General features: G+C 40.4%; 1 protein-coding gene across 4 annotated transcripts in view; it reads right to left on the bottom strand.

Annotated features, from left to right (window-relative positions):
- Window positions 1-26,753, bottom strand: part of MCF2L2 (MCF.2 cell line derived transforming sequence-like 2) — a 236,435-nt gene that overhangs the window by 108,379 nt on the left and 101,303 nt on the right. For all 4 annotated transcript variants that reach the window (XM_026007237.2, XM_026007235.2, XM_026007238.2 and 1 more), the window contains 7 exons: window positions 26,580-26,729; window positions 19,208-19,332; window positions 17,725-17,839; window positions 17,125-17,244; window positions 9,771-9,962; window positions 7,216-7,407; window positions 28-205 (listed from right to left, as the gene is read on the bottom strand). In XM_026007237.2, coding sequence (XP_025863022.1) covers window positions 28-205; window positions 7,216-7,407; window positions 9,771-9,962; window positions 17,125-17,244; window positions 17,725-17,839; window positions 19,208-19,332; window positions 26,580-26,729 — 1,072 coding nt within the window. The remainder of the gene's footprint in view (window positions 1-27; window positions 206-7,215; window positions 7,408-9,770; window positions 9,963-17,124; window positions 17,245-17,724; window positions 17,840-19,207; window positions 19,333-26,579; window positions 26,730-26,753) is intronic.

Genomic DNA, 26,753 nt, shown 5'->3' with positions numbered 1-26,753 from the left:
CAAAGCTTCCTTCCCCAAATAACCTACCCAAGGTGAAGGGCTGACTGGTTTTTGGTGACATCCATTTTGGGGAGGACTCAGGATGAGGGGCCACAGGTTGCACTGGGCGAGTCTGTCTGGCTGCCAGTTTCATCAAACTCATTTGCCTCTTGTGAAATATTTCCTGTACATCGCACAGCTTCTGCAGTACTTCCTGGGCTTTGGCCTACAGGAACAAAAGGAAAACATAACCAGGTCACTCTGCACGGGCCTGAGGACATGAAGCATTCTCTTACTCCCATCTTCCCCTCCTCCCCCAGCCTCACTTCTTTCAGGTGACCCTTCCATCCATATGCAAGTCCTGGCACAATTTACCCTGCACCAGAATTGTGATTCTGAGAGTTTGCATCTCTCACCTGATGGATAATGATCATATCCTTTCCTTTTCAGTACTGTATCTCCATGCCTAGAACACTGCCTAGCACAGAGCGGTGCTCAGTAAATATATATTGAGCAGATAAATGTTCACAAAGCCATGTCCATTAATAGTAGAAGAGGATGCCACAGACTATGAATAAAGAACATCAGGCTACTTTACAAAACAGGAGGATTTCAAAATAAGAGGTGTGCCCTGAATAAAGGTTCTGTTGCAGAAAACAGTTTAAGGGTTCTGGAGGAAAGAGTTGCCTACATCCTGAGGCATGATTCAGGGAACCCCAAATACCCAAGGGTAAACATTTAAATTTTATTCTGTGAGACCCCCTTCCCTATACATAAGTAGTAAAGAAGTAAACTGAAAAAATACCAAGGGAAAGATGAAATTCACAGACATTCCCCTAACTGATCATATGTTCTAAGGCAGAGATTTAAGAGAGTAAGAAATAAGCCCTGTAGGGGCATCTGAGAGGTTTAGTCAGTTGAGCATCTGCCTTTGGCTCAGGTCCTTATTCCAGGACCCTGGGATGGAGCCCCATGTTGGGCTCCCAGCTCGGGGAAAAGCCTGCTTCTCCCTCTCCTCCCCACTTACTCACTACCTCTGTCTCTCTCTCTCAAATAAATAAATAAAATCTTAAAAAAAGCAAAACAAAACAAAACAAAAAATCTCTGAGTTTCACCAAGGCCTAAATTCAGCTGAATATGTTTCTTCTGTCCTTGCTTCCAGCATGACATCCCTATACCTCTATTGGGTCAAGGGAAGTGGGTAGTCTTTTCTTTGTCATGCCAACTCTGACGGATGTCAGACATCTCACATTTAACATCTGTCTCCTGGATTTTAGCCACCAAAGAAAGGATCCAAAATTAGAAGAGCTCAACCACCACAAGCCATATAGGGTGCTCTGAGGTTGCCTAATTCTGAAAGTACAGGCTCAGCAGCACACACTCAGGGAGGTTGCCACATTTTGCAACTAGAAAAGTATACTTGTCTTTTTTATGATGGGCCATCTTCTGAGGGAAAGAGCCAATTGCCCTGAGGGAGAAATACCATGTCAGTTATGGGATAACTGTTCCTCTACAGATGGAGGATCCTATCAAGGCTGACCTCTACTCCAAGATCTAGTGCTAGTCTCAGACCTTATAGAGTCAAGAGTACAGACCTGGACAGTCTGATACAATAACCACTCGCCACTTGAGACTACTGACACCTAAAATGCAGCTTGTCTGAATTGAATTGTGCCATGAGTGTAAAATACACACTAGATTTTGAGGACTTAGAATAAAAAGAATGTAAATAATAATTTTTGATATTGATTATAAATTTAAACAGTATTTTGGATATTGGTTAAATTAAACATTATTAAAATTTATTTCACTTGTTTCTTTTCACTTTTTTAAATGTGGCTACTAGAAAATCTTTTTTTTTTTTTTTAATTTATGATAGTCACACAGAGAGAGATAGAGAGGCAGAGACACAGGCAGAGGGAGAAGCAGGCTCCATGCACCGGGAGCCTGACGTGGGATTCGATTCCGGGTCTCCAGAATCGCGCCCTGGGCCAAAGGCAGGTGCCAAACCACTGCGTCACCCAGGGATCCCCGGCTACTAGAAAATCTTAATTCATATGTACAGCTTGCATTATATTTCTATTGAACAGTGTTGGTCTGGACTAGGGGTCAGCAAAATTTTTCTGTAAAGGGCCAAACAGTAAATATTTCAGGTTTTGCAGACCATCTAGTCTATTACAACTACTGCCCTCTGATGCTGTAGCACAAAAGTAGTCATATATAATGTATAACACATAAATGAATGAGTGTGGCTGTGTTCTGATAAAACTTTATTTATGAAAGTCGATGGCAAGCAGCTTTGGTCCACACACTATCATTTGCAGACCCGTGATCTAGATTAAGGTGGAGCTTGTGTTTAAAAGGTCTCCTCAGAGAATGTGTCTCTGGCCTCAGGAAGCTCAGGTGTACAGTGGACAGCTATGGTCCAGATCCCAAATGAAACCAAATCCCCTTATGTCAGAGTGATAGTAATGTCAATTTGTATTTCTGGGGGGATGGTGATGACACTTGGTGGCCAGCTCAGTTATAAGCTTGAGAAAATGGAGTCATAGGTGTTAACTGCTGCACAAATATCAAGAAATCTGACTGAAAGGATGTCTGTCAAATTGGTTTTGTATGGTGTAAACCCTGATGTGAGGTCAGTGCCACATGCTGGAGCCCTGTGACTCACCACTTGGACTGGGCAGGACTTGAATCACCTTTGTTCTCTTGCATCTCCCTCTTAAGATCCCAGGGTGAACCTTGGAAATGGTGAGGTGGTCAGAAGAGACCCTAAATCTAAACTCAGATGAAGGAGGAGTTGGTGCAAGATATACAACTGCATCCCCTCTTCTCTTTCCTCTTTTTACTTGCAAAGCCATTATCCATACCACAATCAGAATTATCTTTCCAGGATGTAAACCTGATCATATAACTTCTATCTTTAAATGCCCTGCTGGGATAAAGTCCAGACTCGTCAGAAAACACTGGATCTTTCATCAACCAACCCTGACTTCCCTCTAGTCTAACCTCCACTTGTCCCCACTTCTCACTCCAGCCTCCAGCTATGCAATTATGGGAACATTCTTATTTCTAGTCTGCCCTCTCACCTCCTCTGCCTTCTGCTGAGGTTCCCTCCCTCTGCTTTGTCTCACTTAAAAACTCCTACCCAATCTTCTAGGCCAAATTTAGGCAACTTCTCCTAAGAACACCCTGACCTCCCCAGGCTGAGCTGAACTTTGCCTCTCCTATGTGCCCCACTGTCCCTTCCATTCCATATGCTCTTGGACAACAGGCAGTTACTGGGGACATGTTTGTCTTCCACTAAACTGCTAGCACCAAATAAATAAATAAATAAACAAACTGCTAGCACCTTCACTTTAGACATGTTTGTCTTCCACTAAACTGCTAGCAGCAAATAAATAAATAAATAAATAAATAAATAAATAAATAAACTGCTAGCACCTTCACTATAGAGATAGTGACCTTCATTATTGTACTCCTAGAATACAAATAAGGCACAAACTGGGTTCCCAGTGAATACTTAAATAATTGAATTTTGCTATTTGTTACTGTGATTGTTTCATTTTCTAGACTGGGTGGTGAAAGTGGACAAAGGAGAAAAAATCAAAACAGCAGCACTAAGAGGGTAGCACAGTAGCAATATATTGCAGAGAAGCACTTGAAAAGGCTTAGACAGACAGGATGGCTGCTATAAGAACAAAAGTTTAATTGTAGATGTAGTTTTGATAATCACTTTGTCTTAAATATAACAAATTCAATTATTTAGACATAGAGTATCAGTGTTTTAGAAATAAATTTTATTTTCTCAAATAGTTTTAGAATTACAGAAAAAATTATAAAATAGTACAGAGAAGTCCCATATAGACTACCCAGTTTCCCCTATCTTAACAGTTTACATTAGTATGGTACATTTCTCACAAATTATAAAACAATATTGATATGTTATTTTATTATAAAAATAAATTATTATTATTATTATTAAATAAAGTCCATATTTTAGTTAGATTTCCTTAGTCTTATCTAATATACTTTTTCTGCCAGGGGCCACTCCAAGATCCCATATTATATGTAGTTGCCATAACTTCTTAGGCTCTTCTTGGCTGTGGCAGTTTCTTAGCTTTTCCTGGTTTTTGATGATCTTGACTATTTTGAGGAGTATTGGTCATATATTTTGTAGCATGCCCCTCAGCTGGAATTTATCTGACGTTTTTCTCATGATTGGACTGGAGCTATGAGTTGGGGGGTATAAGACCATGGCAGTAAAGTGCCATGTTCATCCCATCATATCAAGGGTACATCATATCTGCATGACAACACTGTTAATGTTGTTGACCTTGGTCACCTGGTTGAGGTCGTGTGTGTAAAGTCACTTCACTATAACATCACTTTTTGTCTCTCCCTCCCTGTACTGACAAAGTGAGCCACTATGTACAGCCCCATATTTAAGGGTTGGGGAATTTGCTCTATCTCCTTGAGGGCAAAGTATCTACATAAATAATTTAGAATTCTTCTACATGGGAGGTTAGTTTCTTCTGCCCCATTTATTTATTCCATCATTTATTTGTATCATATATATTTATTCAAATTGTTCTATTATTGGCCATGGGGAGTTCTTTTCAATTGCCACCTATGTCCCATTACTGTGGTTTGTTGTTTTGTTTTTAATAGTTCCTTCTGCTACTACAAGATGCTCTAGGATCATCTTGTATATTCCCTGTCCCAGCCCTAGAATCAGCCATTTCTCCAAGGATCTCAGGTCTCTTTTATTGAAGAATGGTATTAGACACCAAGATCTTAGGGGTAGGTGTGCTCGTTGACACTGGAAGTCTCATTGCTTCTAGACTATTTCAACTGTCAAAATAAAAAGGTACATGTGTCTGTACCATATCTACATTAACATGTATCTAGGAATATTTCTATATGTGTAGAATACTAGTTTTGACAACAAAGTCATTACTTCTCAGTGGATAGAACTTTCTCTGATACAACAGGATATTTAAATCTTATAACCTAAAATTTTACTTCAAACCCATCAAAAGATGGGCTCTGGGGATAGTTTGATTCATTTGACATATAGAATTTAAAAAAATTATTCTCTTACAATCCTCTCCTTTCCCTATATTTCTGCCTGTTTTCCAAGATGGTTTATGAAGTTTTATTCATTTCCTGGTAGGTGGTATGGCTAGGAATTTTGCTGAAGTTGGCCAGAACAGCAGCTGTGGCCACAAATCTCCCTGGTTGACTGAATACACTAATTTGAGCAGCTAATGGAGTTGGAGCTGGGTGAGACTATTCTGCCTTAGGAATCTGACCTGGAGCTACCAATACCAGGTCTGCAGTGTAGAATCTACACCAGATGGGCCTTCTCTTTCTTCCTTCTGCAAGGAAGCAGAGGGTCCTTGTGTTGTGAGAAGGTGTCTGCCTATCCATCCCCCACCCCTTACCATGTTCATACCTTACCACCAAAAGACTTTAGAGAAAGAACATCCTTAAGGTACAGCTCTGCACTGAGCTGCCCCCACTGTACTTGACCCACTCTGCCACCTGCCTGCCACTTGCTCAACAAATACGGATTGGACACCAGGCAAAGGTTAGGCACAGGGATACAGAGATGGATAAAGCTCCTGCACTTCAGGAGCTCCCAGTATAATAAGCAAGACAGACATTTAAGTAAATAAGTAGAATGCAGTATGGTATATAACATATTACAGCAAAGGCTCTTAGCCTGAATCCATGGATGGACTTCAGGGTATCCCATAAAAATTAACTATAAAAGTTATATATGCTGGATATTCCCCATTAGTTGCCCTACTACATCTTCTTTTCCCTGCTCTGTGTCCCAGGAAGCTGACCTCTACAGACTCTGTTGAGTAGGCTCACATGCCTATGGGTTTTTAATTGGTTTGGCCAATGGGTAGCACCACCAGGAAATTCAAGACAGGGAGCAAGGACAGTAGGGATATATATTTCCCCATTGGTGGTCTCATCCCTCTGCCCAAGGCCATAACTCTTAAAGCATCTTTCACAGTCACAGCTACAGTGCTTCCTGGGATCTCTTTTGTCTTTGAGGCCTTTGAGGCTTCCTGGGATCTCCTTTGCCTTGAGGCTGGTAACTACTTTCTGTTTCTTGTTAGCCCCAGGGACCTTCACCATCCCTACTGGGTTCCCCAAATCCTGCCCATATCTTTGTAAAAAGTGCCTGCATCAAACTCCTTCAATCACTTTGAGTATGCTCCCTATACTGGGGATCACTTGAGCCAAGACCTGGAGAATGAGTAGAGATAATGGGGGAGACTTTCTAGACCAAAAGTAATGGCATGTGCAGAGGACACAGGGCTAGAGGTAAGCTGGCACAAGTGCACCCTGAAAGAATGTGAATTAGATTCTGTGACTCAAAAGAATAAGGCCCTATAGGAAAGATACATACAAGGTGATGTGAATCTCAGAGGAAGGTGTACTATACATAATTCTTCTGATTTCATAACAGAATGCTCCTCTCAAAATGCAAATCCAATCAAGTTATTCCCCTGCTTAAATCCTTCAGTGGCTTCCCACTGCTCTTAGAATAAAGACCAGACTCCCTAATATGGCCCACAGAGCCTTGCTTCATCTGCCTCTCTCTTATATCACCCCAAACACCCTCCCTTTGCTCTCTGTATTCCAGCCATCCTGACCTTTGCCAGCTTTGTTCTGCACTTGTGCCAGCTTCCCTCCAGCCCTGTGTCCTCTGCACATGCTATTACCTCTGGTCTGGAAAGGCTCCCCCATTATCTCTACTCATTATCCAAGCCTTGGCTCAAGTGATTCCCAGTCTAGGCCTAGTTCTTCTGTCACATACCCAGCAGGATCCTGAATCTCTCCTCCAAACCACTTATCTCAGCTTGTAACATATTCTTATGTTTTGTGTTTGACATTTATTAATGTTAGCCTCTCCCACTAAGTTTCATCAGGTATGGAACCATGTCTTATTTCTTCTCATGGCTGTGTCCTCAGCACAATGCATGATACACCAGAGATGCTCATGAGTATTTGGAGAGAAATGAATGACTGAAGGTGGTATTTGGGTGAGATCACAAAGGGTCAGTTTGCCAGGAAGCACAAACCAAGAGTCTAAGATGCCACCTGAGAATTCTGGAACTGGTGAGCCTGCTCAGTACAGATTTTCTTACGTAACAGGCAAAAGGTCCCCCAGTGCTTTCTAACTGCAAGATGAAAATAACCCAGAAATATTACCTTTACATCAATGGTGAGTATCAACTCAAACTGGCTGTAAAATTCCATGTGGCTGGGCAACTGGTACTCTTTCGCTGTACTCAGGAATGCCTCAATGTCGTTCAAGGCAACGTCAACCCCCTCTCGTGACTGGCACTTGTCTACAGCTTGGGAAGCCAAAAGGTAGATTCCTGTTTCACACCACTGGATGACCTTTCAAAAGAAACACAGTGCTCTATGTAATCAGCCTGACCACAACTCAGCCACCACAACCATCAAGGAGGTCTGAGCTCATATGTGGTCTAGAAGGATCCTGAGGCAATGGAAAATTGTTCTGGGACAGAATAAAGTTCATAGGTCTAACCACTGTCAACACAACTATAAGGTGGACAAACCCAAACTAATTTTACATCTGTTCATTTCTCAGGAAGTCAACTAGTCAGTAAAAAGAATTGTATAAACGTTCTTCTCTTTTACACTGACAGTAATTGCTACATCTCCAAAGGAGGAAAAGTTACGTATTCTTAGGTTTGGTCTAACCATTGAGAAATGTAACTAATGACTTTTGCAGTTTGCCTTCTAGGCCACTCATCTTGTGTCCTAATTGATTATAAGAGCATATGTTGACAAATAAGGCATTAGACCTGGCCTGTACATGTCTTCCTAGGGGAGGGAATGTTTTTAACAAAAACACTACTTTCCTCTGTCCACATTTGCATTTACTGGCATTTGTCCTTCCTAGGGAACCATCCAAGAATGCAAAGCTTTGTAACTCAGGACAGCAATACTCAAAATTTCCAGAATGCTGGGATGAAGTCAAATAGGTGATGAATTCTAACATTTCAATTTTTAAAAGATTAAACAGAAAGATAGGGGCCCTTGTGCTGTCTGAATATTTATGTGGAAAGAAGCTGCTAGTGCAAGTATATCTGTATTTCCATTTACTGTGTGACCTGAAGAGCTATGTAAAATAACTATCCAGGGGGAAAAGAGCAAAACAAAGCACTCCAAAGTAGTTATCTCTAAGTGGGAAAATTATAGCCAACTTACATTTGTTTTTATTATTTCCTTAAATTCCTTATACTAAATGTGTACTACTTTGACAATAACAAAACATAATAAAGATATCTAAACATTAATGATTACCACCATGTGGGGATGAGAAGGGGAATGGATGTGTAGGTGTCCATAAGTAACTCTTTTCCTTCTCCTCCTTCCTACATTTTTGGATTTTCAAAATAATGCAAATCATGCTTTGACATACACTATGAAAACTTTCTCTTGAAACATCATGCCTAGATTCATAGAAAACATTAAGTTGGGGTCTTCCAGAGAATCAGAGCAGGGACACACACACACACACACACACACACACACTCCACACACTAACATTAGACTATTTAACTCTGGAGTAGAAATGGAGTGAGGAAAACAGCAGCTGATCCTGCAGAGTTCACACACAGAGCAGTCAGTGGACCAGGCCCTCCTGAGCCACTTGCTTCTGGAACAGTTGTATTTCATTGACATTACAATCCTTTTGGCATTGGGATGATGTAAACAGCCTGGGTGTGTGCCCCCAGCCATCAGAGAGAAACAGCTACAGGATTGGAGCATGCTGACTCATGGCCATGAGCCACATGCTGCCTGCAAATAGCTGACAGAGAAGGCTCCAGAAGTCATACCCCTGCTGACCAGGCACCTGTCTCAGAGATCACCACTGAAGGGCACCAGAAGCTGTGTCCCTTCCCTGTGAGCCATCTGCACAGTTTTGCTATCTAGTCTAGGGAACCTGGGGTTTGGAATTTGGCAGTCCTGACTTCATCTTCAATTCCCTATTTTTACCACAGGTGTAGTCATGAGGAATCACTTATCCCACAGTTTTTCAGTGTCATCCCTGTACCACCTGTACCAGAATCACCCGGAAACTTGGTGAAAATACTGATTCCTGGGCATCATCCTAGACTTACTGAATCTAAGTCTCCAGAATGGTACCTTAGAGAGTCTACAATTATAGCAAACTGGTTCTCATGTATCAAATGCTGAATATCAGTTTCTGTCTCCATAAATAATGTCATTAATACCTTTCTCCTAGGTTGTCTTGAGGATTAAATAGATGATATAATTATGTTTCTGGTAGGAACATAGTAAGTGCTCAATAAATGGTAGAAATGTATAATGGTCATTATTACTTAAGTGTCTCCAAAAGGATTCATAATCTGATGACTACATATAAGGAGAAGCACTTTGCAAATATAGTGCTTTGTTCTCTGCCTAAAGGAGAATCAAGAAATGTCCCACAGGGCCAGGTCAAACATACTCTAAGTCTAGGGCTACATAAAGGAAAATGAACATTTGTTCATTCTAATGGGATATGGTGGGATGGCAGGGGTACTTTTGACCTCCAATACTTCTATGACCTAGAATCTGCACAGTGTTTTTAATGCCTCTCAAGCACTATTTCACATGAAGTATGTTATCCTCTCAGCAATTTTGTGGGGGCAGGGATGATGAATATGATTAAGACCATTTTATAGAAAATTTAGCAAACATCATGGTCATGGCTTCACTGTGCTCACCTTGTCCAGCTGTCTATGCAGCTCCAAGGACTTTTGTAAAATGTCATGTTTTTTCTTATTTTCATTGATGAAGTCATCACAGAGGTGCCTGAGCTCTACACATCTCGGTCTGATGGAATCCATTGCATAGTGGTGGCTTTGGATGAGCTGGTCCCCAATTATTGCAAGCAGCTGGGCCTTTTCCAAGGGCTCCTGTGAAGTGAACATCCATAGCCAAGCATCAGAAGCCAGGTAATGGTAAGGCTGACATTTGTCTACTGCATGCTCAAAACCTGGAGGGAGCCTAGGGAGATGTCGGATGTCAGGCTGAGAGTCACAACCACGGACCTGGGAAAACTCTGTGGCAGGCCAGGGTCTCCAGGAAGTCTAGCTTAGTCTAGGGTCACCTGGACTCTGAAGAAGAGCAAGTCACTCATTCAAGTGTCTAGTGAGTTTTGGGCTAGGCACTGAGGATATAGTGTTAACAAGCTATGATTTTCAGCCTAATGGAGAGCTCAGATAATCAAACAAATAATACCAGTAATTCAACTATGACAACTGTGATAAGTTTTTGCCAGAAGAGCATGAAGTGTTATACTGACCAGAACTGGAGACTCTGAATTCTGCTGTCAACTAAATGGAAAAGTAAAAAGGATCAGACATGTGGCACTGAGGAGAGAGTGGAGTCAGCTGAATTTGAGAAATCAGTAAGATCTGGTTTGAACAACTCTATGGGGGATCATGAGACTTAAGAAATGTTTATCTAAACCCCTTCCTGCAATTCACAGGATCCCAGTCTGCTCTGATTTCATCTGTCCAGCAACCATATTTCCTACCTCTTTCTGCATGGCTTGCTTTGTTCTAACCACATGTGCCATGTTTACCCCCCGCCCTTTATTTTTTTAAAGACTTTATTTATTTATTCATGAGAGACACAGAGAGAGGCAGAGACACAGGCAGAGGGAGGAGAAGCAGGCTTCCATGCAGGAGCCCAATACAGGACTTGATCCTGGAATTCCAGAGGCAAAGGCAGACACTCAAGTGGACGTCTCATTGTTTTTTTGTTTGTTTGTTTGTTTGTTTGTTTGTTTGTTTGTTTAAGAGAGGGAGAAAGAGAATCCTACACAGGCTCCATGCCCAGCATGGAGCCCAACAAGGGGCTCACTCACCACCCTGAGATCATGACCTGAGCTAAAATCAAGAGTCGGAATGCTTAACCAACTGAGCCACCCAAGCACCTCCATGTTTAACTGTTTTTAATTCACTCATCACATGCTACTGAGGACCTCCCATGTGCCAAATACTGTCCTAAGTGCTTAGGGTTTTGGTGGTAAACAAAGTAGCAGAAATCCCTGCCCTCATGAAGCTTACATGTTAATAGGAGACCCAGGCAATAAACAATTAGATGTGTAGATTACATCATGTCTTAGTGATGAGTACTATGGAGAAAGATCAAACAGGGAAAGGAAGGTAGAGAGTGTTGGTGGAGGAGTTTCTATTTTAATGGAATAGGTATAGGAAGGCTCACTCAGAAAATGCCATCCAAGAAGTGCAGAAACATTTAATATAACTGGGGCACCTGGGTGGCTCAGTGGTTGAGGGTCTGCCTTTGGCTCGGGTCCTGATCCCGGGGTCCTGGGATAGAGTCCGGCATCAGGCTTCTTGCAGAGAGCCTGCTTCTCCCTCTGCCTATATCTCTGTGTCTCTAATGAATAAATAAATAAAATCTTAAAAAAAAAACAAGAAAAAGAAAAGCTCAAACTTCTGAGCAATGCACAGAGAGCGTTTCATCACCTGGCTCATACCTGAGCCTCTTCCTTCTCCCCTTTCCTCACCCCAATCCTCTGCTATAACCCAACTAATGACCTGTTCACAGCTTTCCAAAGATTCAGGCAGCTTTCCTTCTCTACTTGCTCCCTCTGCCTAGAAAGCCCCATCTTTCCCTCGCCACCCCCACCCCCACATCTCTATCCACCTCCTCCTGATGCACCTACACTCCCCTGGAGCTAACTCTACATCACCCTTCAGAGTGCATCCTCTCCAGGAAGCTTTCTTTAACTCCACCATTCTACCTTGATGCTCCTTTTCTGTGCTCCCTTAATGCTCTGTGCCCTTTCTTGATCAGAGCATGTACTTTGCTGTATTGTGATCGCTGATCTATCACCTGCACTATGCAGCAGACCCTTGTGAGCATGCACCAGCTCTTACTCAACTTAAAATGTCCATGGTACAAGCTAGGTACTTAGGAATAAATGATTGTTGTGCAAAAGAAAACTGAGTAATGATATTGGAATAAAGTGACACAAATCTAGCAGTAGCTATTTTAAAAGAACTCAGGGATAAATGCCCAGTGCATTTAGGCTGCCCAGCAAAGGCCAGGTACACGGGTTGCTATCCCTGAGAAAAGGTTAGAATGCTAATTCCTTAGGCAGTGATGTTTCACTGTTTTCCTCACTGCTGTGTCCTCATAACTTAGAATAAGACTTGGCATAGTAGGACATCAACAAATATCTGCAAAATGAAACAACAATGAATGTGACGCTCTTACTAGACCTGCTTGGTCACTGCAGGTTGAGCCTAAGAAACATTCTGTAGCACAGAATTTGTCCCACTACCTCTGTGACATTAATGACAACAGTTAATATTCCCTGAGAGCTTTCTGTATGCCAGGCACCATTCCAAATGCTTAAACTGTTTCCTTTACTCCTTGCAACAAACCATTTGACATAGGCCCTGTTCAACAAAAGAGAAGTAGAGGCAAAAATGACCCAGGTAGGAAAGGGAAGAGCCAAGCTTCAAACTCATGTACTCTGGCTTCTGAATCTGGTTCTGATCAACACACAGAGAAAAACAGCTGAATCTGTTCTGCCTAAGCTAAGAGGCCTCATTTGGTTGATCAAACCTGTCTGACTTTAGTCAAATATAGAAGTATGAAAACTTGGCAAGGAAACCTGTTGACTTCTTTTTTTTTTTTTTTTAAGTCTGGCTGCCAAATTTATTAAGAATAGCACAACATTTCTGGGCCCAGGGAACTTCACCACAGAATATTTCCCAAGTGCCCTTCACTTGGCATGCAGCATTTCAGCCTTCAGAACTGTTCTTAAAACACTGAGATGTTGGAGAAGAGATGAGCAGTAACTCAGAAGCCACACTGGATGGCTGGAAGATCACTCAACTGATCACTCATTCAGGGTACTAATAATAGCTTCTAGGTTCTGACTATTACCCTCTAGTCCTTATGAAATCTTTACCTCATTTCATCTTCACAGGAAGTAGGGAACAATTAATATCAGTTTTACAGATGGAGGGATGTGTTCAGAAAGGCTAAGAAACTGGACTAAGGGCACATAGCTGGTAGTTGTTAAAGTGGAGATTTGAATCCAGTTCTGTCTGGCTCTAAAGCCTGTGTCTTGTCACCTTTCAGCCCCTTGGCCTCCTTGCATGTGCTATAAATGATGGCTGCACAGCCATGACTATCAAATCCTTCAGGCACCTGCAAAGAACTTTACTGTAAAACCTTCAAATTGCAGCTTCTTAGTCTTCAGCTTCTGCTGAAGAAAATCAGGTGACAAAACCACCAAAGTCAAAGAAAAATAATGAGAAAGAAATGGCTGAAATCTGGCGCTCGGATCACAAGCCGGCCTGGCATCCTTCAGATGCTGAAAATTCCAGAAGGTTGGATAATCAAGTTGCAACACATAATTCAGAAATCCTTATTTATTGTAATAACAGCTTATTTTTCCCCAGAATCTACTGCTATGACAGATGAAAGATGCAAGTGTCTACTGTGAAAGAAAACGATGAGGAAGGGTGATGCTCTGTGTCAAGGAACCCAGAATGAACCTACAGATAATGGCATAGGAATGGAATGCACATGTGGGGAAGTGAGGCCAGATGAAACAAGAAAGGCAGAAAGTTAATGGTTGTGGAAACTGAGCATGCACATGGGAGTTCATTGTACTAGTTGATCTACTTTTTGTGTGTGTCTAAAACTTTCCATTAAAAAAAAAAAAAGGCGGGGATCCCTGGGTGGTGCAACGGTTTGGCGCCTGCCTTTGGCCCAGGGCGCGATCCTAGAGACCCGGGATCGAATCCCACGTCAGGGTCCCAGTGCATGGAGCCTGCTTCTCCCTCTGCCTGTGTCTCTGCCTCTCTCTCTCTCTCTCTCTCTGTGACTATCATAAATAAATAAAAATTAAAAAAAAAAAGGCATACCCCTCCTACTAGATTACATCCTTGGGAGGTTAATGATCTGGGTTCCAAGCCTTCTTGGACATATGCTGTAAATGCTGGCTCCTGGGCTTGTGGGGAGAGGTCAAGAGTAAAATCAGGTTGGTTCCTCTGCCTGTTCCTTATCTGCTCTCTACTGACCCATCACCAAGGGCCCTAGCTAGCATGTCTTACAGCCAAATCCCAACAGCAAAGTCTGCTTTTAAAGAATAAGAGTGGGGGCTGAAACCATCACTATTTCTCAGAATTAGAAATGAGAAGATTGTTAAAACAAAAGATTGTTAAACTAGGGCTGCCTGGATGGTTCAATCAGTTGAGCATTCCATTCCTGACTTCAGCTCAGGTCATGATCTTGAGGTTGTGGAGCCTGCTTGGGATTTTCTAAATAATAAATAAATAAATAAATAAATAAATAAATAAATAAATAAATATAAATATAAATATAAATATAAATATAAATAAATAAATTGCTAGACCATCAAACCAGAACAAGATAAAAAAACAGGCTCAATTAGCATGCAGAAATCTGGTTAGTGAGGTGACTCAGAGGTTACCCATGAGGATGATAACACTATACAGAATAAGGAAGTTGGCAACAACCCAGATATCAATGAGTGGCTATGCTGGGAGGAAAGGTGACCCCTGAATGCTGAGTGAAGGACAAACCCAAGCAGGTTTTGGTGGACTCTAAACAGATATCCTTTAACACTTTACAGGACAAATGGAAAGATTGGCCAAGCCTTTAAAATCATCTGAAGAAATACTGCCTTTTAGAAATCTGAGAGAAAACATGTTAAAAAGGTCCTGCTAATGATAGGATAGTTTGTTTGGTTCATCTAAAGGCAGGGAAATATATCTACTGCATCCTTTAGAAAATAAATTTAAAAAAGGGTGGATAAATAAAGGCACAGGATGGGTAAAACTAATATGCCTGGGCTCTGCAGGTCATCTGCCGTGAGTCAGTCTGCCTAGTTCAGGTACTTTGCTTATGAAAGATCAACCATGGGTTCACAAAGCATTCCTGTATCCCTTGACCATAGGTTTCTCCCCTAGCTCTGGTCAGCAATCTTTAAAGTATGTACCAAAGATCTCAAGTCCAAGGAGGTGGGCAGAAGAGAGAAAGTGGATGCAGATCCAGCCACACTATTTAATTTTTTTTTTAAGATTTATTCATTTATTTGAAAAAGAGAAAGAGAGTGCACACACACATGTGCTAGTGGGGGGGAGGGGCAGAGGAAGAGAGAGAATCTCAAGCAGATTCTGTGCTGAATGCAAAGCCTGACATGGGGCTCATTCCCACAAACCTGAGATCATGACCTGAGCCAAAACTAAGCGTTAGACAATCAACTGAACCACCTAGGTGCCCCTCAGCCACACTATTTAAAAGCCAACCCAGACTTCCTTCCAACAGGGTCTACTGAAAATAAAATCCAGTCCTCACTACCACCCCTCCCACCTTGTTCCTTCCTGGCTCATTATGTTTCAGACACATTCCTTGAACTCACCAACCTCATTCTTGCCTCAAGAGTTTCACACTTTTAGCTTCTCTGCCTTGTATGCTATTCCCCAAATCTTTTCATGGCTATCCAGAGCTCAGATCAAAGGTCACCTTCTCGGAGCTGAAGTAGCACCCTCAGTCAGTCTCTCTTATACCCTGTTATTTTCTTCATACCTCTTGTTGCTATCTGCTATTATTAGTTATTTGATTACTTTTTACTCATCTCTTTGTCCAGTAGAATGTAAACTGTATGAGAGCAGAGTTTTAACTGTCTGGCTTGCCACCATATCCACAGAATGTAGCACAAGGAATACCTGGTGATGAATGAACACCTTCCTGGAAGGTCAGTAGCTACTTTCATTCATATGTAATGCCACGACCATACTTTTCAAACCCCAAAAATAAGGACTGGGCTTGATGAGGCTTTTTCCCTAATACATGAATGTACATAAGTGAAAATACATAGTATCTATATTTAATAAGGATTTCTCTTGGGAAAAAACCCTAAAATTACATAAAATTGGTACTGTCTTAGAGAATCTGAGACACATAGTCATCAGAAACATGTAAATCAATTTTTTTCATTGTTTGATAAATGTTTCTGATTATTCATGCCTATAGCACCAAAAAGTTTAGTTGTCAAATTATCACTGGTAACAGAAGGAGGGCTCATAGGGAAGGATGGGATTCCTGAGTGAGAGTCTGGGCGCATCTCTAGTTCAGAATCTACAACTGATACATCTTAGGATCACAGTGAACCTGGCTTACATTTGTTATTTCTCTTTTGGATGGGTGTGGGAGAGATATATCTCTAACTGTAATATACACGTCGATCACCTAGGGATCTCATTAAAACGCAGATTCTAATTCTGAGAGGGGGCCTGAGATTCCATATTTTTAACAAGCTCTTAACTCAAGTGACATCTATACACTGGTCAAAGGATCACACTTTGAGAAGCAAATCTCTAATACTACAAAATTACCACATGGGAAATATGCATATAGATAAGCTCAGAAAGGAAGTGCTAATCATTAAGGACTTGGTCCCCAAGAGACAAAAATACAGAGAATCTAATTTGAGAATAGCAAAAAGGAATTTCTCTAGAAAGAGAGGACTCAGCTTTTTTAAATTGTAATAACCAAAATTTGTAAGGACTTAAAATAGAATGACTGGCGTGCAGATCTGATAAACTGTCTCATTCTGTTATGAAAGTTGTGAAACACATATTCTTTTACAGGTTTGATTCTGAAAACTCTTGGGGCATGAGAAAGGAGAAAGCTTCACCAACTGTGTGGTGCAGCAGAACTAATGTTGACCCATTTACCCCTTTTAACCATTCTGCTTGTCATAAAATTAGCCCATATTTTTTCTGGTTTCCCCTTTTCACATTTCCTCTCCTTACCACCAACCCCCACCCCCATATCCTGCTGGTAGATAATGTGTCCACTGTGACGTTTTCTCCTGCTGCTTTTGTACCAGACGGCAAGTCTACTGGAAACTTCACCCCAGCTGGGGTGACAGCGAAGACTGAAAAGGCAGGATTTGGGCATGGTTGTGTCCGTCAGCCGCCTTCCAACAAGGAGTGGCATGATCTGTCATTATACACAGCAACTTCCTTCCCAGTCTATAAAAACCAAGAAACAAACCTGGCCTTTTTCTTCCAGTTTTTTGTGTTCCTTAAGTATTTGCTCCACACGAATCACACTGTCTCCAATGTCTGTAAACTCCGCTTGCTCTGCCAACAAATTGTCCAGGGCAAGCTTAACCTATAAGACACATTAAAACATCCAGAAATAAGCCACGAGCACCTCTCTGGAGATAGGTTTGTATCCTCTAAGAAAACTTGAAAATCCAAAAAGGATTCAGGACTTTTATGTATCTATATATACACTTTTCTTTACAGCTCATAAGCTTTTATATTAAGCTCAGGGCAGGGGTAGAGAGGGGAGTATGGTGCTGAGACACACGGAGATGAAACAGTAAAGCTACATTCACAGATTATCAATCAAAAAGGAAGAGAAACCAGGCAAGAAATATCATGTGTGCCAACAGGAAAATGGGATTCTAGAACACTGCTACCCCACTAAAAAAGGAAGAAGAGGATGATCAATGAGGAAACAAGGGTATAAGGAGGGAGCTGGATTAGGGAGAAGAGGGACACTCAATATCTAGAATTCAAGGGGGAAGAGAGAACCAGAAGTCACTGAACCACGAAAGGAAGCTCTCTATTCAATAAGAAATAACACCTCACAAAAATTGTGCTCAAAGTGTTGTAGTTGTAGGCATTGGTTAAGCTTTGAGTGATGCTCAGACCAAAACTGATTAAAGGCTTTTTCTGTCTCATCCAACTGAAGTAATAACCTGTCAAGAAAGAAAGAAAATTACATTGTGGTTAGTGTTTATTTCCATAGGAGTGCATATAGGCTTACGTAGACAACCCCTATGTTTCCAGTCAGTGTTATGAACTGTGTGAATCTCCTTTTTACACAAGTCTCTGTCACCAATGACTTTCTCACAGTTCAGCTCACTCCCACATTTTCCATCTTTTAATCAGGACACCCTCTGTACTAGGCAGAAACTTCACTTTGGATATAGCTGCCATGCTCTGAAATGTGCCACCGGGCAACCTTACCTTTGTGCCTTTTGTTTTCTACCTGAGATGACAGGTGTGTAAAGCATAGCACTTAACCAAACTGTTATTTGGAAATAAAGATAAATACATACTACTATCTCTTTTGAAATCCTGGGGTGAGAGTATGGCACAAAAGGAAGGAAAAGCATTTTCATAAAAACATCTCTGTAGACAGATACCATCTTTTTGCCTTTGTTGTCTCAAATACTATTCTTTTTTTATTCTATTTTTAACTTTTTTTTATTAACTTATTTTTATTTAAAATCAATTAATTAACATATAGTGTATTATTCGTTTCAGAGGTAAAGTTCAGTGATGCATCAGTCTTTTTTTATTTTAAGATTTTATTTATTTATTCACGTGCACGAGAGAGAGGGGCAGAGATACAGGCAGAGGGAGAAGCAGGCTCCATGCGGGGAGCCTGACGAGGGACTCGATCCCAGGTCTCCAGGATCACACCCCGGGCTGAAGGCAGCACTAAACCACTGAGCCACCCAGGCTGCCCATGCATCAGTCTTATATAACACCCAGTGCTCATTACATCATGTGCCCTCCTTAATGTCCATCACCCAGTTACCCCATCCCCCCACCCTTACCCCCTCCAGTGACCCTCAGTTTGTTTCCTATGATTAAGAGCTCTTGTTGTTTGTCTCCCTCTACAATTTCAGCTTATTTTACTTTTCCTTCCCTTCCCCTACGATCCTCTGTTTTGCTCCTTACATTCCATATATGAGTGAAATGATATAATAATTGTCTTTCTCTGATTGGCTTATTTCACTTAGCATAATATCCTCTAATCCCATTGACACTGTTACAAATGGCAAGATTTCATTTTTTTTGATGGCTGAGTAGTAGTCCATTGTTATATATACCACATCTTCTCTAGCCATTCATCTGTCAATGGACATCTGGTCTCTTTCCATAGTTTGGCTGTTGTGAACATGGCTGCCATAAACATTGGGGTGCAAGTGTCCCTTTAGATAACTACTCAAATATTATTCTTTCTTGACTCCACTAAAACCCAGTAGTAGTTGTAGCAATTGTTCTTGGTTGTTTCAGATCATGGAGTTCTACATATTCTCTTCTCTCTCACTCACCTTTCAATGGTAGCTACATTCTCTAGTTCATTGGGATTGAGTTTGCTGGTGGGACTTTTGGTTGCTGGTTCTTGAATACACGACAGCAACGTGGTCCCTTGCTTTCCAAGTAATTTCAGCTCATCCTAGAGAAAGGAAAACATAGTTTGTCTTAGGAGAAATTTAAAGAAGCAAATTCTTGGTAGATTTGAGGTGAGGAGAATGGCATATGAAGTATATCTTTCATTTAGGAAATTAAATGCTAAAGAAGTCGAGTTGCAGCTTTTAAAAATTAATTAACTATATTTTTGGTTTTTATTTTAATTCCACTGTAGTTTACATAAAGTGTTATATTAGTTTCAACTGTACAATATAGTGATTCAACAGTTCTATATATTACTCAGTGCTCATGATGATAAATGTACTATTTCTCCCATCTCCCATCCACTTCCCCTCTGTTAGCTATCTGTTTGTTCTCTGTAATTAAGAGTTTGTTTTTTGGTTTGTCTCTTTTTTTCTTTTTTCTGTTTCTTAAGTTCCACACATAAGTGAAATCACATGGTACTTGTCTTTCTCTGACTGACTTATTTCTCTTAGCATTAAACCCTATAGATCCATCCATGCTGTTCCTTTTTATGGCTGAGTAATATTTCATTATATATATATACACCATATCTTCCTTTTTAAGTTTTTTTTTTAAATTATTCATTTATTTGAGAGAGAGAGAGAGCATACACAAGCTGGGGAAGAGGTAGAAAAAGTTTAGGGAAAAGCAGACTCCTGGGATCATAACCCAAGTTGAAGACAGATACTTAATTGACTGAGCCAGCCAGGAGCCCCACACCACGTCTTCTTTATCCATTCGTCTATCAATGGACACTTGGGCTGCTTCCATAATTAGGCTATTGTAAATAATGCTGCAATAAACATAAGCGTGCATATATCTTTTTGAATTAGTGTTTTTGTTTTCTTTGGGTAAATGCCCAGAAGTGCTATTACTGGATCATATGATTATTAACTTATTTTTAACAGGTGATACTTATACATGATACAAAATCCAATATATACAAAAGGATACATATTGGAAAAAGTAAGTTCTTTTGCCCCCTGCCCATCAAACTTTCCTCTCCAAAGCAACAACTGTTAAATTCTGTGTGTATCTCAAGCTGCTGTTATATATTTAAAGCAAAAGTAATAAATCTCAATAATTTTTAATTATAACTTAATTATTTATATTAATTTATTAATTAATAATTTTAAGTTTATTAACATATTAATAAAATCTGGTTCTAATCCAAGGCAGTGACCAGAAGCAAGAAAGTGACAGATACTGAATAGTAAGTGCTAGACACTCACATATAATAATAATGTAATAGTTGCTAGTTGACTAGGAAAAAAACTTCATCTAGTCTCAGTTGACACCTGCCTCTCCTATCTGCCCACAAAATGTGGACCTTGTTCAATTATTGAAGTTTAGTAGAAATGGCCAACAACTTCAGTTTGACATGGAAAAAGTCATACATCCAAGGCAACTCTGTTTTGCCCCTTTTACATGGGATGTGGGGCTTTGAGAAGATGTCAGGTTACATCCTGCCAAATCCAACAGTTCAAATCTTCTAATGACACCACACAAGTCATCTTTCTCAATGCTGAGAGTTAACCACAAAGCAAGCCAAAGGGGTGGAGCTTGGCAGGAAATTCTGCTCCTGGGAGTTGGGGGGTTTGGTGCGTGGGTCACACAGGATGCTGGTTAGTATGCCCTGAGCATTAGAATAGGCCCATAGTTCCAAAACAATATCCTCTATGCACATGAGCTGTGAATCTCTCCTCCAGGCCTGGCCACCTCAGCCTTCACACAGTATCGAGTTCATTCCCTCTGGGAGGAGTTTTATATTTCTCCATCTTGTTCACACACAAGTACTGGCCCACTCACACTGATACCTTTGCTCCTTATCTCCTGTCTCCCTCTAGTATTCATCTATCTCCTTGCAGGCTTTTGCTGTCCACACCCAGCCTCAAACTTTCCCTGGATTTGGTGGATGATAAATTTGACTTCTCTGATCTGGCCCACATTCTCTGGACACCCCTTGTGGCTCTGTCTACTCCAGGTAATGCCCCAAGTCAGCCTCTTGTTGGTACTCTTGCCTGGGAACTAGACACATCCCTTTCTTTCCACTCTCAGGTAGCAACCTTTATTTCTGCTTATCTCACCAATTCTCATTAAATATTTGTAGGTTAGATGAATTAATAATAGTCTAAAAGAAATTAGGTTGCAGATGATTAAGAACAAATAAGATATGATGGGTGGTAGGGTTGAAGCATTCATTAGCAAGTACTCTCACCTTGCACTCTTCCTACATTCTAAAAAGGGTCTTGGATTTTCTCACTCAGTTTTTTAAATGTCCTTGAGATTCCAGCATTCCAGCAGGACTCTGGCATTACCATTATTAGACTTTATATATATTTAGTGTGTGTATGATATAAAGTTAGGAGGAAGGCTGGAGGGGCCAGAGAAGAAGACTTTTAGAAGGGGGATGAGCACTGGGTATTATACTATATGTTGGCAAATCAAACTTCAATAAAAAAACATATATATATAGATATTTTATGCATTTATATTACCAAATACACATATATATATATTACAAAAAATAAAAACTAAGTGACAAGAAAAAAAAAAGAAGAAAGGGAAGCTCTGGAGAGAGATATACTAAAAGAACTGCAGAGTATGAGGAAACGTGTGAGGAAGGGTGGATCTGAGTAAGTGATGTCATTCACTGTGTATCCCCTTCTACCAAACACATACAAGGAAAACTCATACTTGGTTACTGCTTTGGGACTAGGCAATATATGGTCAGCTTCAGCAGGGTTACAAAAATCTGCCATAAACACACAGGGAAAGATCGAGAACTATGGTACTTGAAAAGTGAAAAGATAAGTTGCCCAGGCCAAAAATGGAGTTTGCCCTTGTCCAGAGTAGTAACAATTCAGAATATTTAATAACTGTTTAGAGCAGGCACTGACCAATCAGCATAGATGTCAGTGCCAAAGCAGTCCTGAGGCCAACTGTGGTCCATGTGTTAACCCCTTCAGTGGCCAGAATCATGAGGAGGTTTCATGGGTCCTAAGAAATGGGCCAGGGGGGTAAAGTCGGGCACTCAAAGAACATAAATATTTAACAACTGGGATGGCTGTCCCCACATGTACTCATCATTACAGTTCCATTATTATGGAAACAAGCAGTTGGTTCAGAAGACCCACTTAATAGGGCAAGCAGATTGGTTCAGGCTCAAGAGAATTTAAATTTCTGGGTGGAATTCTTTCCTACGACAGTGGTAAGATGAACGTAGACATTCATTCATTCATTCATTCATTCATTCTTCATTCACTCACTCAAAACATTTATAAAGCACTACTATCCATGCCAAGTGCTGTGTTCAGCTATGTCATAGGCTGAGGGGTGGAGGTGGGGTAGGAAGTTAAAGGATGAATCAAAGCCTAGAGATTATATGAATGACTAATGTTTTAGACTCTTACTTCGCTTTTATTACTTATTCCACTTCTGCCACTACAAGTTAGCTCTTCATGCTTTTTCTTGTTACAATGCTGACTAACGAATTCCAGAAGCTAACCTTTAAAATGCGAGTCTTCATAACTGAGAAAAAAAGAAGTCTTCAAAGAGATGAGATACTCCTTTCCCCGGCAGCTAATGAGAGAGACCTTCTTGTGGTATAAAATTAGTGCAAAATGCTGATTTGTTAAGGTATTAACACTGAAAGCATTCATAAGAATACCAATTTTGTCTTTCTGTACAAAATCAAGACCTTTATGTCTATCCATTCCTAACTTATATTCCCTGCAAGTAGAGTTAAAACAAAAACTCCTCAGACTATAAAATTATTTCTAGGGCCTACAAAAAATAACTTATCATTCTGATTACCTTCTTGATTATTTGTAACCCTGAAAATACTGATAGAATTGTCATCTCTGAATACAAAATTGAGTAACTACTGAGTGAAACAAATACTGAATACTAAACAAAATTCATATTTGTAGAAGAGTGCTTTACACTGGCACTCAAAGGACCACTGGCACTTTGCTTCTGCATGATGAGAAAAAGCCTTTGGCTCTGTTAAATTTCTTATTTTAACAACAATAAAATATGAGAGTCTTACACTATTTAAATGAACACATGGTAAAGTATCTTAGTTGACTTAAGCATCTGAGAGCCAAAGGCCAAGACCCTGGAGTTTCTGGCCTAAGACTGTCAAAGAGGTGAGAATCACCTCCTTTGGGACTCTAGAGGGAGACTGCCTGCCTCTGTAAACTGCTTCCAAAACCAGCATAGAATTAGGCAAAAGGAAGAGCTGTTTTTCTAAGAAAGTCTGCAGGGCCATCATAAACAGTCAGAAAAGCACATATCTCTATAGGGTTCATGGTTATTTTATTGTTGTGTTAGGCCCAAAAGTCTTTTTCTTTTTTTTAAATTGAGATATTGGGCAGCCCCGGTGGCCCAGCGGTTTGGCGCCACCTTCAGCCTGGGGTGTGATCCTGGAGACCCAGGATGGAGTCCTGTGTCAGGCTCCCTGTATGGAGCCTGCTTCTCTCCCTGTGTCTCTGCCTCTCTCTATATATCTCTTCTGTCATGAATAAATAAATAAAATCTTTTAAAAAAATAAAAAATAAAATAAAAAATTGAGATATCATTCATAGTTCATACTACAAAATTCACCTTTTTAATGCATATGATTTTAAATTTTCTCCCCTAGAACATTTTCATCAGTCAAAAACAAATCCCATACCTATTATCAGTTACTCTCCATTTCTCCCTCTTCTCTGCCCCTGGCAACCACTAATCTACCCACTTTTTCTTCAGATTTACCTATTCTAACATCTCATGTAAGTGGAACCACACAATATATGGTTTTTCATGTCAGCTTCTTTCACTTTGCATACTTATTTCAAAGTTTATACATATTACAGCATGTATCAATCAGTATTTCCTTTCCATGGCTGAGTAATATTCCATTGTGTGGATATACCACATTTTGTTTATTCGTTCATCAGTTGATGGACATGTGGGTTGTTTTCACTTTTTGGGTGTTATGAATAACACTGCCACAAACATTTATGTGTAACTTTTAATATGAAACATGTTTTCAAATCTCTTTTGCATACACATATAAGGAGAATTTCTGGTAACTATTTTTAACTTTTTGAGGACCTACCAGTCTATGTTCCCAAAAGTGATGTATGAGGGTTCCAATTTCTTCACATCCTCACCAATACTTGTTATTGTCCACCTTTCTAATTAGAGCCACTCTAGTGGATATACCACTGTGGTTTTGATTTGTATTTCCCTAATGACGAATTATGTTGTACATGTCTTCATGTACTTAATAACCACTTATATATCTTCTGTGAAGACATGTCTGTTCAATCCTTTGCCCATTTTTCAGTTGGGTTATTTGTCTTTTTATAAATGTTGAATTTAAGAATTGTTTATATATTCTGGATACTAAACCCTTATCAAACACATGATTTATAGATATTTTCTTCCATTCTACAGGTTGTCTTTTCACCTTCTTTATAGGGTTCTTTGAAACACAAAAGTTCTCAATTTTGATGATGTCCAATTTATTTTCTTTAGGTGTCTGTGCTTTTTTTAAAGAAACCATTGCCTAATGTAAGGTCATGAGAATTTACATCCATATTTTCTCCTAAGAGTTTTATAATTTTAGAACTTACATTTAGTCCCTTGATCAATTTTGAGTTAATTTTGTATATGATGCAAGATAAACATCCAATATTTCCTTCTTTTCCATGTAGATATCCAGTTGTCATATGGCCCAAAAAGCTTAAGCAGGTTTTTGTTCCCACAAAGAGAAAATATCCTTAATCATTTTGGGTATTGAATTGTTTTACTGTCAGCGCTCAGGCTAGAAGAGGATTTCAGGGAACCTGCTTCTGGGAAAATCTATAGAAGTCCATAGGAACTTCAGTGAATTTCCTCTCTGTACAGACAGGGTCCTAGTGGCAGCAGGGTATGTGTCACCATACTGTTCGTAAAGTGAGACATGGCCTATAGCCTGTCCAAGTTACTTTTCCTCAGGAAATGGAAGCTCTCATTGGAGAACAATCCATATGCAGAAGAGCCTGGGACACCTGCATGCACATCTTCGGAACTTAGATGCTCTGAGTTTCCATCCATGTGGAAAAAGCATACACGGGAACAAGACGGGTGTGCTAAGTTGTGTGTGTTTGTCAAGCTCGTCAGAAACATTTCTAGGGAAAATTTCTAGGATGCTTTCAGTTTTCCCAGTTTCAAAACAGATCTTTTAATTATTCAGAGTAATGTAAAAAGTACATTTTGAACTCTTTTTGGATATCAAGCTCCTTAAAAAGAGAATTTAACAGTGTTCCCTGATACATGGAAGAATTAATTTGCCTTAACTACTAGACTCTGAGACTCCCCTAACTCAACTATGTGTTCCTCAAGTTTACATTCTTTTCATTTGTTCTCCTGACATGTAGTGGTAGGTGGTCAATAAATGTTGACTAAATAAACAAATCACCCACCTAGCAAAATATTTTTGTAAATTTTGGGCCACAGATAAAAGAGGTCAGCTCTTGCCAAGCTCCATGCAGCAATATACATGTAACACTAAGATGTCTCAACCTTCTAATCCTCCGTTTGCTGCCCTATGGAGTTCTCATCTTCTGTGAAATAATGGATTTGGTGCATGTACTTCTGGAGGCAGAAAAGAGCTGACGCCCATCCTACAAGCCCCAGGAAGACTTCCCTTTACTGCATGATCTAAAAGAATCTGCCAACCTCCGTTCTTAGCAGGTTCTGACATGCTTTTATGAAGTTAATAGGTGCCTCTCCTTAAACTCAGTTCAGAGCACCTTCCATGTCTTCTTTCTCAAATTACTCCCCAAATAAAAAGACACATCCCTGAGAAAGTGAAGCAACATGTCAGCTTAGTTTGCCCCAAAACTTCACAACAGCCTCAGGAAAATATATGCCTCCAAAGCCAACTCCCACCCTTCCTTCCCTCACTGCAGTTTATCTATTATATCTTGCTGTGCCCTCAGCAGATCATAGGAGTGCTGCCTTTGAAATGATGCTCAAACACCTATCTTATGAGCACAAAGGTGGAATGAGCTTCCCTTTATGGGGCTGCTTCTCACAGGTCTTAATTACAATCCCTTTACATTCACCAACCAGGCTCAAGAGGCTTTTTTCTCTTCACAGACTGCCTATCTAGAAGGTTTAGGATGATCATTTGCTGCCAAGTCACCGGAGAAGGAGGAAGAAGAGGGCTTAACTTTGAATTCTGCCCCTGGCTCTCTTCAAGAGGCTGGCCTGTGAAAGACCACAACTACTCACCTGCAGCTTGTCCTGCTGCCTTGTGTGGGACATGAGGAGGTCTTCCGTGGACAGCACACCTGTGGGCAGCTCTGTTGTGGTTAGGCAGGCCCCAAACATCTGAAGCATCTGGGCAGTGGTCTTCAATGTCATGGCAAAATTTTCAATGGCCTGGAAAGTCAGATAATCATAACA

Source organism: Vulpes vulpes, chromosome 3, assembly GCF_048418805.1.
Source record: "Vulpes vulpes isolate BD-2025 chromosome 3, VulVul3, whole genome shotgun sequence".
Lineage (NCBI taxonomy): Eukaryota > Metazoa > Chordata > Mammalia > Carnivora > Canidae > Vulpes > Vulpes vulpes.
Note: the sequence above shows the minus strand (reverse complement) of the source record. Positions and strands in the feature narration are given on the sequence as shown.